Source organism: Oncorhynchus kisutch, linkage group LG2, assembly GCF_002021735.2.
Source record: "Oncorhynchus kisutch isolate 150728-3 linkage group LG2, Okis_V2, whole genome shotgun sequence".
In the NCBI taxonomy this organism is placed as follows: domain Eukaryota; kingdom Metazoa; phylum Chordata; class Actinopteri; order Salmoniformes; family Salmonidae; genus Oncorhynchus; species Oncorhynchus kisutch.
Window position 1 is genome coordinate 29,337,453 of NC_034175.2, and position 13,298 is coordinate 29,350,750.

The following is a 13,298-nucleotide window of genomic DNA, read 5'->3' on the forward strand; positions in this document are numbered from 1 at the left end:
ATTTAGAGCAAGCCACCAGTTGATTCCATGTTTCAATTTGGCAGTAAAGGCCGACTTGTTCTACACAATTGAACCACTGAAAATAGATACTCTTTTAGAATGAGTTAGACAAAAGCGAGGACTTGTTACTCATCAAGTTGCATAAAAATATCTTAAACTGGCCACATGTAACTTTTTGGTCAACCTGACCAAATGCACATATACATGTGAGTTAGATTATCATTCTACTGGAAAGCAAGTCTAAGAAGCAGTATATCTGTTCTATGTGCGCTATGTCTATGCTTCCCATTCTTCCCGTTTTGTTTTTGCATCTTTTACTTTCGGTTTTGTACACCATCTTCAAACAGCTGAAACAATATTTTTGGTTATGTCAAATATATTTTAACAGCAGCTTAGATGGTACAATGACTCTCTACACTATACTAGCTTATTTTGTCACTAACTGAAATTAGGCGAACTAGGAGTTTTAGCAACCAGGAAATGGCGGAGCGATTTCTGCATAATGCACCTTTAACTGTTAGATGTGGAGGTGATATTCCCATAACATGACATCAATCAAGCATTCCATGCCCTGAGGCAAAAATATTTTTTTTAGGAAGCCATGCCATTTGTTATTGGCACAAACCTATATTAATTTTGCTTCCCCAACCACCCATGAAGTGAATTCTCTGTCACTAAAGGTGTCCCATACTTCTCTTTGCCCGTGGGGTAGTAATTCACATGGGATGAATTCAGTTAAACACCCCATCAAGTTAAGCGTAGATTAACCCTGGCCCGCTCCACCTCCCCCGTCATACACATGCCTAGATCTCACCTACTTTTTTTACCCAGCAACAGATAAAGAGTTATGGCAACTTCTAGGAACCAGGACATTCATTCCTCAATCGATTTTTATTCATGGAGTCGGGATGATCAGGAATGCAATGACTAAAACCACAATGTGGGTCCTTCTCCATATCAAAAGGTCAAGAATTCAGCTTAGAAATTAAACTTTTCGGTGGATAGCAGTGCACCTTTGAGTTTGATTTTAACACACCAGTCATAATTTTCCACGACAGGATTGAAGGCGATTTGCTGCTTTCAGCAGTAAAACGTCACAGTCACCTTGAGGGAAATAAAGATCTTCCTAAGAAACAGGGACACCTTTGAGATAAACTAATTCAGTATTGAGTTATTTAATATCCTGGACCCTGCAGGATGGAAAGCCCTGAAGTGGCCTATTCTCTTTAGCCCACCAGGTTACCATTAAATGCCTGAGGGAGTTGTGCAATGAATGTAAAAGCAGGCCACACTTATATCCAGGCCATTTTTATTGATCCTCAAAACCCCTTTACAACCCCCCGTCTTGACCACAAAGGGAAGATAAAAAAAACACAGCAATAAAGTAAAGAAAATAATAATAAAATTGGCATAATTAAGGCAGTTCTACATCTTACAGACTTTCCTGTAGTAACACAGATTTAGACAGTACAAGCAGTAGGTTTGAGAACATCACAGCGAAAAGCAACACTTGCCAAAAGTGAGCTATTCACTTATGATGGACTTCCATTCAAATCCATGAAATTACATTCTACTTGTAGAGAGAAATCCTTGGGGAGAAATCCAAGCTCTTGGAAGATCCCAAATTAATTTGAGCGGCTTTACTTCCCCTTGATCTTACCCAAAACACGAAAAGCACTTGATCCTCTCTCTGGAAGATCTGTCAGTCTCTGGTTTGTTCTATATTAATTTCTCAGAGAGTAATAAATAAATACATCTTACTACTAAATTGCCATTGAGTCCAAGGTAGGAGGCAAGTGTCTTAACATTGTTCAGAGTGGCTTCTCAAATTTAGCAGTTTTGTTTACATTCATCTCTGGAGAGAAGAGATGCGGGAGGACGATGTCCCTATACAGGTGAGCTGCGACCCAACACAGAACCACACCTCTGGTCACTACACAAATAGCACTGTAGTTATCCAGACCAGCGTCTCTCGCTCACTCTTCTCTGCCTTTCACCGCGTCCAAGCAGTTACAGTGAAAGGCACAACACAAAAAGCTGAATTGTCTCCAGTGGGCAACACTCAAGTCTTTCCACCCTTCCAGGCCCCTTCACAGCATCATTGACTCAGGTCCTCTCTGACTCAGCAGCTGACGGTGCTGGGCAGCTGTTTGCTCACAAAGTCTGAGATGAAGTCAAACTCGTTCTGGCCCAGGAAGAGTTCGGGCAGCTCCTGAACGCGGTCCAGGCCCAGCTCCATGACCAGGGACGTCAAAACCTCCTCGTCAATCATGTCTGCGTCCATGCCGTTCAAGGCTAGTGCCGGCCCAGCCATCTGCTGCATGTTAGCCAGCTGGGCCGGGCCAATGCGGTACTGGGCTGCCCCGTTGCCCATGTGGTTGCTGTTCATAGGCCCCAGTGGATGTCCGTGATACTGGGTGTTGAGTTTTTGCAGATGCATGCTGGCCATGAGCTGCTGGGACGTGAGACCACCATTCATATACTGCTGTTGTTGCTGTGGGTGCTGCTGGGCCTGCTGTTGCTGGCTCATGTGATGGTGCTGGGGGTGGTGTTGCTGCTGGGCCTGCCCGTTGTTGTACATTATGTTACCAGACGTCATTTGGTGGTGGCCCATCTGAGCCCCGTTGAGCTGTCCGTTCACGGGCCCCACCATGCCTTGCCGCTGCCTCATGGCCACCTCCATGGTGGCCTGCTGCTGAGGTCCCCCGCCGTAGTGCATCATCTGGCCATTGGGCAGGGCTCGGAGGCCAGGCTGAGGCACCACGTGCTGCTGGTGGCCTGCCTGCAGGCCTCCGTTCATGCCCATTCTGTAGCCGTGGATGCCCCCACCCACAGAGCTGTGGTTCATGGGCATCATTAGATGATCCGCCATGGCTCCTGTCTTTGAGCATAGAGGAAACACAGTTAAAGCGATGCAGTTGATTTTCAACCCCTCGTGTAGATAGGTAGAAGTTCAATGAGCATGCAGTAGCCTACATTTGGCACGATTGAAACCAATTAGTGAATAGGTGACATGCCATGGACATATGACTTGGCTGCACTAGAGGAACTTGTCTGGATGCGTAAGAGCAGTTTATGGCAGTTCGTGTAGAAAAACGGGTTGATTTGGCAACAAGACAATTCATTTCGATATATTTGAGGTTTGAGAAATATTGTTACGCAATATTATTTCCTGGAAATATGTAGCCTACAATGTCCTAAACTGGCAGAGTGAAACCACAGGAGACGCTTCCTATTCAAGAACCGCTGGGTTTGTGCTCTTTTCGCGAACACTAGAAAGCCTTTCCATGTCTTCCTCAGCGTCACTGCAAATACTCCCTTGTGCCTTGCCGATTGAAACACAGGTAGGCTAACTATCAACCTTGTTACCTTTACAACTAGATATTCGATTGATTTAAGATGATAAAATGCGTCTCGGTTAGTGATGCATTAATTATAATTTGGTTTATATTCCCTCCACAGTGCACATCAAACACAATGAAACCAGCTCGGTTATTTTATGCACGTTGCAACAAAGAAGCGATACATTGGCATTATGCATTCTCCAACAACTGTAGCCTATATTATATGGTTGTTCAAATGTAGGATTGCTTCCCAAATTCAATTCATAACATCCATTACGTCTAGGACCTCCTCCCTTTGTTAATACACACCACTATTTTATTTCAATCAAATATTTCTAGCCTACAATTGCATTGCTGATTAATTATTCCCATACTCCTAAAAACAACGAAACGGCAAACAATGGATCAGCAACCCCAAGACCTTCACACAAACGCCAGACAGCGAATTCTACAATAAATGCATTAAAACAAACACGTACCCGTATCTACTCGGATTAAAATTCAGGAATTTTGCTACTGCTACGTTTTATTTGAGTTTTGCACTGCAAAGCGAGGTGTCTCCAGATTACAGTATGTATTCCACAGGGTTGCGCTTCATGCTCAAGCAGGGCCGATGCACAGATTGCCGCATCAGATCTTGAAACAACTGCCTATTTTCTGGGTCAACTCAGGGATTATACATCTAAAAAAAAAACTCGGAGGGAGGTGGAGCTAGGGTTGCCTCTCCTTTGTTCCGATTGGTCTCTACTTGATATAGTTGTGCATGTGCATAGAAAAAAGGAGTGGAATACTGTGACACACTAGCCAATTTGAATACCCCACCCCTCTGTATTTTTTAAATAATCAATGATTCTCCCATAGAGAATGACAGAGGCCTCTAGTGGACAGTTTTAGTATGGGCAATGCCATTGAGGATGTCCATGCTTCTGCCATTTTAAAGTAGTCAACTTTTTATTTAACTAGGCAAGTCAGTTAAGAACAATTTCTTATTTACAATGACAGCCTACCCCGGCCAAACCAGTACTACATTGGGCCAATTGTACGCCACCCTATGGGACCCCAATCACGGCCAGATGTGATACAGCCTGGATTCGAACCAGGGACTGCAGTGACACCTCTTGCACTGAGATGCAGTGCCTAAGACTGCTGCAACACTCTGGAGCCTATTGCTATGGTTTCTCCCCTTCTCTGATAAATGTGGACAACAATGTGTTTTAATAAAATGATCTTGTTTCTAAGATGTCGCTGGGTTTTAGTTTAACACACAAATACTATATAATTCATAAGAGTTACAGTGGGAAATGTGTTTAATTATAATAGATAGGTAGGTCTTTTGTGTCTCTTTGTCTACACCTACTGGAGTGTGTGTGTGTGTGTGTGTGTGTGTGTGTGTGTGTGTGTGTGTGTGTGTGTGTGTGTGTGTGTGTGTGTGTGTGTGTGTGTGTGTGTGTGTGTGTGTGTGTGTTTCATCTCAAAGATCACTGAGAGTCTATGTGACACACCAGTCTGCTGTGCATTGCCTGAGTGTGGACGGGGAGGGGCAGTGGAATGCCTGTGCTATTCTAGGCCACTGGCAGCAGTGGCTGTTGTGATAGTGTGCTCTGACTGCAGATGCACGTGCCTCAGATTGCCTTTCACCACAAGGACTCTAGCCTGCAATTGCAATTGAATGAAAATATCTTAGTATTTTGAGCAACCCATTGTGTAAGGCAGGTATTCCCAAACTGGGGTACGCTTACCCCTGGTAATGCCGTCAGAGGTACGTCAAATAAAAATGTGATTAATGTAAAAATATAATTTAAAAAAATGTAAAAAAAACAACAATTCTTCACATTTTCAAACAGTCCATTTATATTTTCCAACAAGGCTACACATTTGTGTCGTTTTTTTTTCTCGTCTAAGAAGCCTCGTTTCACTGCCAAAAATAAAATTCAACCATCTAGTGTTCAGCGAAATAATAACACAATGTCAAATACAGGTAGCCTTGTCAAATAATCACATTAACTGTTACTCTTTCGCTGGAATTCCACTAACGGTCTGTATGCAGCCAAACACAGATGCTGCTCATACTGTTTGATCGAAAATTGATAAATGGTTAAAAAAAGTAAAGACACATACCAACTCTACTGGTAGTACTGCAACTACCAGCAGTACTACACCTGTACCTGTCGACGACACAAGTTGTTCTGCTTCCAGGAGCACATCTGGTGCTAGCATCAGTAATTCTACATTTGTTGTTAGCCCAGCTAACATGGAAACTGACAGTTGTGAATCTGATGCAGCCGAAGAGCTACTGCCCCCTTACCTGGGAAAGCACCGAACAACAGACAGGGACATTGGACCATCGAAGAGGCGCAAATATGATAAGAACTACATTGATTTGGGGTTCACTTATATTGTGAGTAGTGCCTTTCCTCAGCCACAGTGTGCAAAATATGCCAATTTGAAAAATAAGCCACAGGAGTTTTTTGAGCGAGAATTAAGATTACTTTTGATAGTAAGACATGTATAAAAGCAACAGACACCATTAATAAGAAGGGGCTAGACAGGACAGGCAAGCCCAATACTATTGTGGAGGACTTAATTCTTCCTGCTGCCTCGGATATGGTTGGGACAATGCTGGGGGAAAAGGCCAACAAAACTATACAGACAATGCCTTCATCAAACAACACTGTTTCACGACGCATCAGTGACATACTGTATGTGCAAAAGTATTCTCACAACTCGATGAAGCCTTCACTCTTGCGCAGACATTTAGAAACAAAACATGCCAATTTGAAAAATAAAGCCACAGGAGTTTGAGTCCAGAATTAAGATGACATTCGTCTAGTAAGACATGTATAAAAGCAACAGATACCATTAATAAGAAGGGTCTAGAAGCGTCTTATATGGTGAGCTACCGAGTGACTAGGACAGGCAAGCCCCATACTATTGTGGAGGACTTAATTCTTCCTGCTGCCACGGATATGGTTGGTACAATGCTGGGGGAAAAGGCCAAAAACACTATACAGACAATGGCTTCATCAAACAACACTGTTTCACGATGCATCATTGACAAGGCAGGAGATGTTTTGAAACAGTTACTGCTTCACATACAAGCCAGTGAATTCTATGCATTACAGCTGGATGAGTAAACAGACATGGCGGGTCTGGCACAGCTCCTGGTATATGTCCGTTACGTTAACGGGGGTCAATTAAGGAAGACATCCTCTTCTACAAACCACCGGAAACCAGGAGAACAGCAGTGGATTTTTTAAAAGTACTGTACAGCTTTGTGACATCACATGGACTTTGGTGGTGTGTTGGTATCTGTACTGATGGCGCAAAAGCCATGACAGGAAGACATAGTGGAGTGGTAACGCGCGTGCAAGCAGTTGCTCCCGACGCCACTTAGGTACACTGCAGCATCCACTGAGAGGCTCTTGCTGCCAAGGGAATGCTTGACAGCTTGAAAGATGTTTTGGACACTACAGTGAAAATGGTTAACTTTGTTAAAGCAAGGCCCCTGAACTCTCGTGTATTTTATGCACTATGCAATGATATGGGCAGCGACAATGTAACACTTTTACAACATACAGAAGTGCGCTGGTTATCAAGGGGCAAAGTATTGAGACGTTTTTTGAATTGAGAGACGAGCTTAAAGTTTTCTTTACTGACCATCATTTTCACTTGTCTGTCCGCTTGCACAATGACGAGTATCTCACACGACGGGCCTATATGGGTAATGTTTTTTTCTCACCTGCATGATCTGAATCTAGGATTACAGGAACTCTCCGCAAATATATTCAATGTGCGGGACAAAATTTAGGCTATGATTAAGAAGTTGGAGCTCTTCTCTGTCTGCATTAACAAGGACAACACACATGTCTTTCCATCATTGTATGATTTGTTTGTGTGCAAATGAACCCAAGCTTACGGATAATGTCAAATGTGATATAGCGAAGCACCTGAGTGAGTTGGGTGTGCAATTATGCGGGTACTTTCCCGAAACGGTTGACACAAACAACTGGATTCGTTATCCCTTTCATGCCCTGCCTCCAGTTCACTTACCGATATCTGAAATTGAAATTGCAACAAGCAGTTCTGTGAAAATTTAATTTAATTCAGAAGCCACTTCCAGATTTCTGGATTGGGCTGTGCTCAGAGTTTCCTGCCTTGGCAATTCGAGCTGTTAAGACACTGATGCCCTTTGCAACCACGTACCTATGTGAGAGTGGATTCTCAGCCCTCACTAGCATGAAACTCAATACAGGCACAGACTGTGTGTGGAAAAAGACTGAGACTCTCTCCAATATAACCCAACATTGCAGAGTTATGCGCATCCTTTCAAGCACACCCTTCTCATTAACTTGTGGTGAGTTATTCACAATTGTTGATGAACAAATGAGGTTTTAAATGTCAGATGGCTAAATAAAGAGCAAAATTATTGATTATTATTATTTGTGCCCTGGTCTATAAGAGCTCTTTGTCACTTCCCACGAGCCGGGTTGTGACAAACTCACACTCATTCTTATGTTTAATAAATGTATCGTAAAGTGCGTGTGTGGCAGGCTTACAATTATGACAACAACAAACAAAAAACATTTGAGAGTGTGCTGACCCTGGTGCTAGAGGGGGTACGCAGCTGGAGGTCGAATGTTTGAAGGGGTACGGGACTATAAAAAGTTTGGGCACCACTGATCTATGTTATTTACATGGTCTCCAATAGGATATCTGTCTCATCCCAGCAATATTCCCACATTTGGCTAATCTCTATCTGCTGTATTATACCATGCTCTCTTTTTCCTCGGACTTCCCAGGAGGTCCACAAAGTGACACGAAGCATTATCGCCTCTCCCGCACTTCTATACATCACTTTTATAGACAGGATTTGTGGGATTCCCCATAATGGGTTTAGACTGCCTTAAAGTAGATTCCTCTCTCAGTTATTGTCTTTTCAAATTGTGTTTATAGGTTTCGTGCTGCTACAATCCAAAAATGGCAATCTATCCAATCCATCATACTGTTACTAGCTGTCACATTTGGAGTATTTTATCAATCATTGACAAAGTAACAATAAAAGCAAGCCATCCTGCATCCTTCGGCCTATAAACACCTTCCTGTGCCACAAACACACACACAGAAGGGAAATTGAAAGTCTGCTTTTGAACCTCGGCAATATCAGTGTCCAACCTCATCCTCAGACACAATAACTGGAAGTGATTAACAAGGTCTGCGACAGCCATCCCTTCACTGGGAACGCTGCAATTCCTTCCAGAACAACATGCCTCTTTCAAACCAGAGGATGAGTGAGTGACAACTAGAGACTCCTCCTGAAACTATTATGTTCCAGGAAAAAGCCGGATACAAAGCTATAAAGCTCAAAAAGGTGGAGTCTCACTTGTGCTCAACTAAGTTGTTTCTGTTCGGAAAAAAACAATATCAGTGAAGTGTTTTTAGGCAGGCAGAAGCATTTGTACTCACGTCAAATATGCAATTCACCCCATGGTTGGGGTGAACCATGATGATATATGGGAGATCATTCAGATGCTGTGGGGCTCTAGGCTAGATTGGATTGTTCCGCTTGTTCCGCTTGTGTTACATACCAGAAAAATACCATTCATAAACAAGCTTGAGGATAAACATTTCCATGTGAATCTAACCTTTGATAATCCTCAGGTAATTCTATAAGGAACATCTTCATGTCAATACAGCCAGCACATAGCTTCTATGTGTGTATAGAACACGTGGAAAACAGCGGGGGCATCATCATTTATTTGTAATTTGTTTTATTTAACCTTTATTTAACTTTAACTAGGCAAGTCAGTTAAACAAATTCTTATTTACAATGACGGCCTACCCCAGCCAAACCCAGACAACGCTGCGTCAATTGTGTGCCACCCTATGGGACTCCCAATCACGGCCAGAAGTGATACAGCCTGGATTGGAACCAGGTTACTGTATTGATGCAGTGCCTTAGACCGCTGCGCCACTTGGGAGCCCCAGGAAAACCTTCTCTATCGTCTTGTAATTAATGTTCTTTGGGAATGTGTAAATATCGTTGCTCGCTCTTTTAGACAACTACGCAGAACGTAGACGGCGGATGTCAGCAAAAAATTTTGTGCTCAGGGACTCGAGAGATGACCTTCGGAGTTTCATGTCCCCTCCTTTTCCCCACAACAGAGATTAGTTTATGTCGTCATTCGTTCCTGCCTATTTCTAGGGACTTGGGAGTTGGGATACTTTGGAATCATGCGGGAACTCAAGACTTCACTTTTCTCCTCCATAACTAGCTTTCAAGATGCACATAACATTCTGAGAACCATTACGTTGCTTAATTAAGAGCTTGGTTAGAGTGTGGTTGTCCTGGTTATTTTGCATACAACCTTTCCACAACGTTCTGGGAATGGTGCAGGATCGTTGCTTGACTTTGGAATTTACATTTACGGAACTTGAAAAAATAACAATTTTCTTGGTATTTTATTGACTCTGCTGCTATTGGACCAGGTTTCTCTTCGAAAAGAGATGTTATCTCAATGAGAAAAAAAACGGTGTAAATAAAGGTCAAATAAAAAAATTAAAACTAACATAACGTATCCTAAACGTTCAAACAGTTACATTTAATTACATTTTTGGTAATGTTCTAGGAACATTTTCCAACTGGTTTGACATTGGGAATGTTCTCAAATAGTTCAGAGAATGTTAAGAAACAACATTCTTCTGTGGGAATTTCAGTCCTTCAGGATAACATTTTCTGCAGGTTTCCTCATGGTTCTATTTAAAGTCACGTTCTCAGAACATTAAGAAAAACTTTCCATAAAAACCATAAGAAAACATTAATGTTCAAAGAACGTTCTAAGAATGTTAGGGAGTGAACGTTATTTATAATAAGGGTTACATGGAGAAAAATCAGACAACTCTGAAATAAAAATGGATATCCCTCCCTTCAGTAAAATACATTTGACCAGAACCCTCCCTGAACAATTGAAAAACAACATTTTGACCCTCCCCTATACCCAAAATAAGAATTATCACAATGTGGATAGCAAAGAATGTGTTTATCGTTTAACCCCACAGACCAGAGCCTTAGATATGCAGTTTTAGAAACTGTTCTTCGTTCTGTAAAGATTACATAGCTGCGCAGGAATTTTGATAGCACACAGGGCTGTGGGCCAGAAGGTTGTCGGTTCGCAGACCGCTGTGGACAAGAGTAGGCGTGATCTCCTTTATAGTAAAATAATTGCATGAGTCTATTTGCAGGTCCAAGAAAAAAGTTGCCTTTTTATAAACATTTTATGCCATTCAACATATTTTGACATATTAGCGGAATCTTTTTTTTTACCACACAAATTAACGAAATTACAGGCTAAGAATGGACAGAGAGAGAGGCCTATGTGTTCGTCTTATCATATTTCTCCAATGCCAAATCAGCGTGTGTTGATTGCAACGAAACTGTCCGTGTTCACAAATAGTTACATCTGAGACATAGTTAGGAATCTGAGCATGTTACTGTACTTTCAAAAGTTAGGCCTACCTTTCCACCCCAGACAGAGTAGGGCTACTGACGCATAAAAAAGTACAGTGCATTCGGAAAGTTCAGACCCCTTCCCTTTTTCCACATTTTGTTACATTACAGCCTTATTCTAAAATTGATTACATTTTAAACAAAAATCAATCTACACACAATACCCCATAATGACAAATGTGAAAACAGGTTTAGCAATTTAGGCAAATGTATTACAAATAAAACACAAAGTATTCAGACCCTTTGCTATGAGCCTCGAAATTGAGCTCAGGTGCATCCTGTTTCCATTGATCATCCTTGAGATGCTTTGACAACTTGATTGTCTATATAAGGTCCCATGGTTGACAGGACATGTCAGAGCAAAAACCAAGCCATGAGGCCGAAGGAATTGTTCGTAGGGCTCCGAGAATGGATTGTGTTGAGGCACAGATCTGGGGAAGGGTATAAAAACATTTCTGCAGCATTGAAGGTCTCCAAGAACACAGTGGCCTTCACATCATTCTTAAATGGAAGAAATTTAGAACCACCAAGACTCTTCCTCGAGCTGGCTCACCGGCCTAACTGAGCAATCGGGGGAGAAGGGCCTTGGTCAGGGAGGTGACCAAGATGCCAGTGGTCACTCTGACAGAGCTCTGGAGTTCCTCTGTAGAGATGGAAGATCCTTCCCAAAGGATAAGCATCTCTGTAGCACTCCATCAATCAGGCCTTAATGGTAGAGTGGCCAGACAGAAGTCACTCCTCAGTAAAAGGCACGACAGCCCGCTTGGAGTTTGCCAAAAAGCGCCTAAAGACTCTCAAGACATGAGAAACAAGATTCTTTGGTCTGATGAAACCAAGATTGAACGTTTTATCCGGAATTCCAAGTGTCACGTCTGGAGTAAACCTGGCACCATCCCTATGGTGAAGCATGGTGGAGGCAGTATCATGCTGTGGGGATGTTTTTCAGCGGCAGGTACTGGTCGACTGGTCAGGATCGAGGGAGAGATGTGCTGGCCACTCCATTATAGAAAGAATACCAGCTGACTGCTTCTTCCCTAAATACAGTTGAAGTCGGAAGTTTACATGCAGTACACCTTAGCCAAATACATTTAAACTCAGTTTCACAATTCCTGACATTTAATCCTAGTAAAAATTCCCTGTCTTAGGTCAGTTAGGATCACCCCTTTATTTTAAGCATGTGAAATGTCAGAATAATATTAGAGAGAATGATTTATTTGGGCTTTTATTTCTTTCATCACATTCCCAGTGGGTCAGAAGTTTGCATAAATTCAATTAGTATTTGGTAGCATTGCCGTTAAATTGTTTAACTTGGGTCAACGTTTCGGGGAGCCTTCCACAAGCTTCCCACAATAAATTGGGTGAATTTTGACCTATTCCTCCTGACAGAGCTGGTGTAACTGAGTCAGGTTTGTAGGCCTCCTTGCTCACACACACTTTTTCAGTTCTGCCCACAAATTTTCTATAGGATTGAGGTCAGGGCTTTGTGATGGCCACTCCAATACCTTGACTTTGTTGTCCTTAACGTAGCAAAAATGACTAACTCATCTTTCGACCAAATTAGCAGTTACTGCCTTTTTGCTTGGTAGGGCAGTATAGGTTTCAATTTTTTTAAATATGTTGACTGATAAAAAACTAAGACAATTACTCAAAGATAAATACCAATACTCTCTCCTCCTCCCCTCCCCCTCCTCCTCTCTCCTCCTCTCCTTTTGTCCTCCTCTGTCCTTCTTTCCTCCACCACCTCCTCATCTCCCTTCTACAGTGCCTTCGGAAAGTATTCAGACTTCTTGACTTTTTCCACATTTTGTTACGTTACAGCCTTATTCTAAAATGTATTAAATAAAAATAAATCCTCATTAATCTACACATAATACCCCATAATGACAAAGCGAAAACTGGTTCAGACATTTTTGAAAATTAATAAAAATATAAAACAGAAATACCTTTACCTAAGTATTCAGACCTTTTGCTATGAGACTCGAAATTGAGCTCAGGTGCATCCTGTTTCCATTGATCATCCTTGAGATGTTTCTACAACTTGATTGGAGTCCACATGTAGTAAATTCACTTGATTGGACATGATTTGGAAAGGCACACAACTGTCTATATAAGGTCCCACAGTGCATGTCAGAGCAAAAACCAAGCCATGAGATCGAAGCAATTGTCCATAGAGCGCCGAGACAGGATTGTGTTGAGGCACAGATCTGGGGAAGGGTACCAAAAAATATCTGCAGCATTGAAGGCCTCCAAGAACACAGTGGCTTCCATCATTCTTTAATGGACGTTTGGAACCACAATGACTCCTCCCAGAGCTGGCCGCCCAGCCAAACTGAGCAATTGGGGGAGAAGGTCATCCAGGTGACCAAAAACCTGATGGTCACTCTGAGAGAGCTCCAGAGTTCCTCTGTGGCGATGGGAGAAACTTCCAGAAGGACAACGATCTCTGCAGC

The 13,298-nt window shown here is 42.3% G+C and overlaps 1 protein-coding gene across 2 annotated transcripts; it reads right to left on the reverse strand.

The window, feature by feature from the left end:
* Window positions 1-1,292: 1,292 nt before the first annotated feature.
* Window positions 1,293-4,063, reverse strand: cited4b (Cbp/p300-interacting transactivator, with Glu/Asp-rich carboxy-terminal domain, 4b). 2 transcript variants are annotated; one of them, XM_020453035.2, is made up of 2 exons: window positions 3,824-4,063; window positions 1,293-2,881 (listed from the first exon to the last, which is right to left on the reverse strand). In XM_020453035.2, exon 2 carries the CDS (start codon window positions 2,870-2,872, stop codon window positions 2,123-2,125), a length of 750 nt encoding a protein of 249 aa, XP_020308624.1. In that variant the 5' UTR covers window positions 2,873-2,881; window positions 3,824-4,063; the 3' UTR covers window positions 1,293-2,122. The 2 variants fall into 2 exon arrangements, with proteins under 2 accessions (XP_020308624.1, XP_020308633.1); XM_020453044.2 differs by having other exon boundaries at window positions 1,293-2,877; window positions 3,824-4,024.
* Window positions 4,064-13,298: the final 9,235 nt, after the last annotated feature.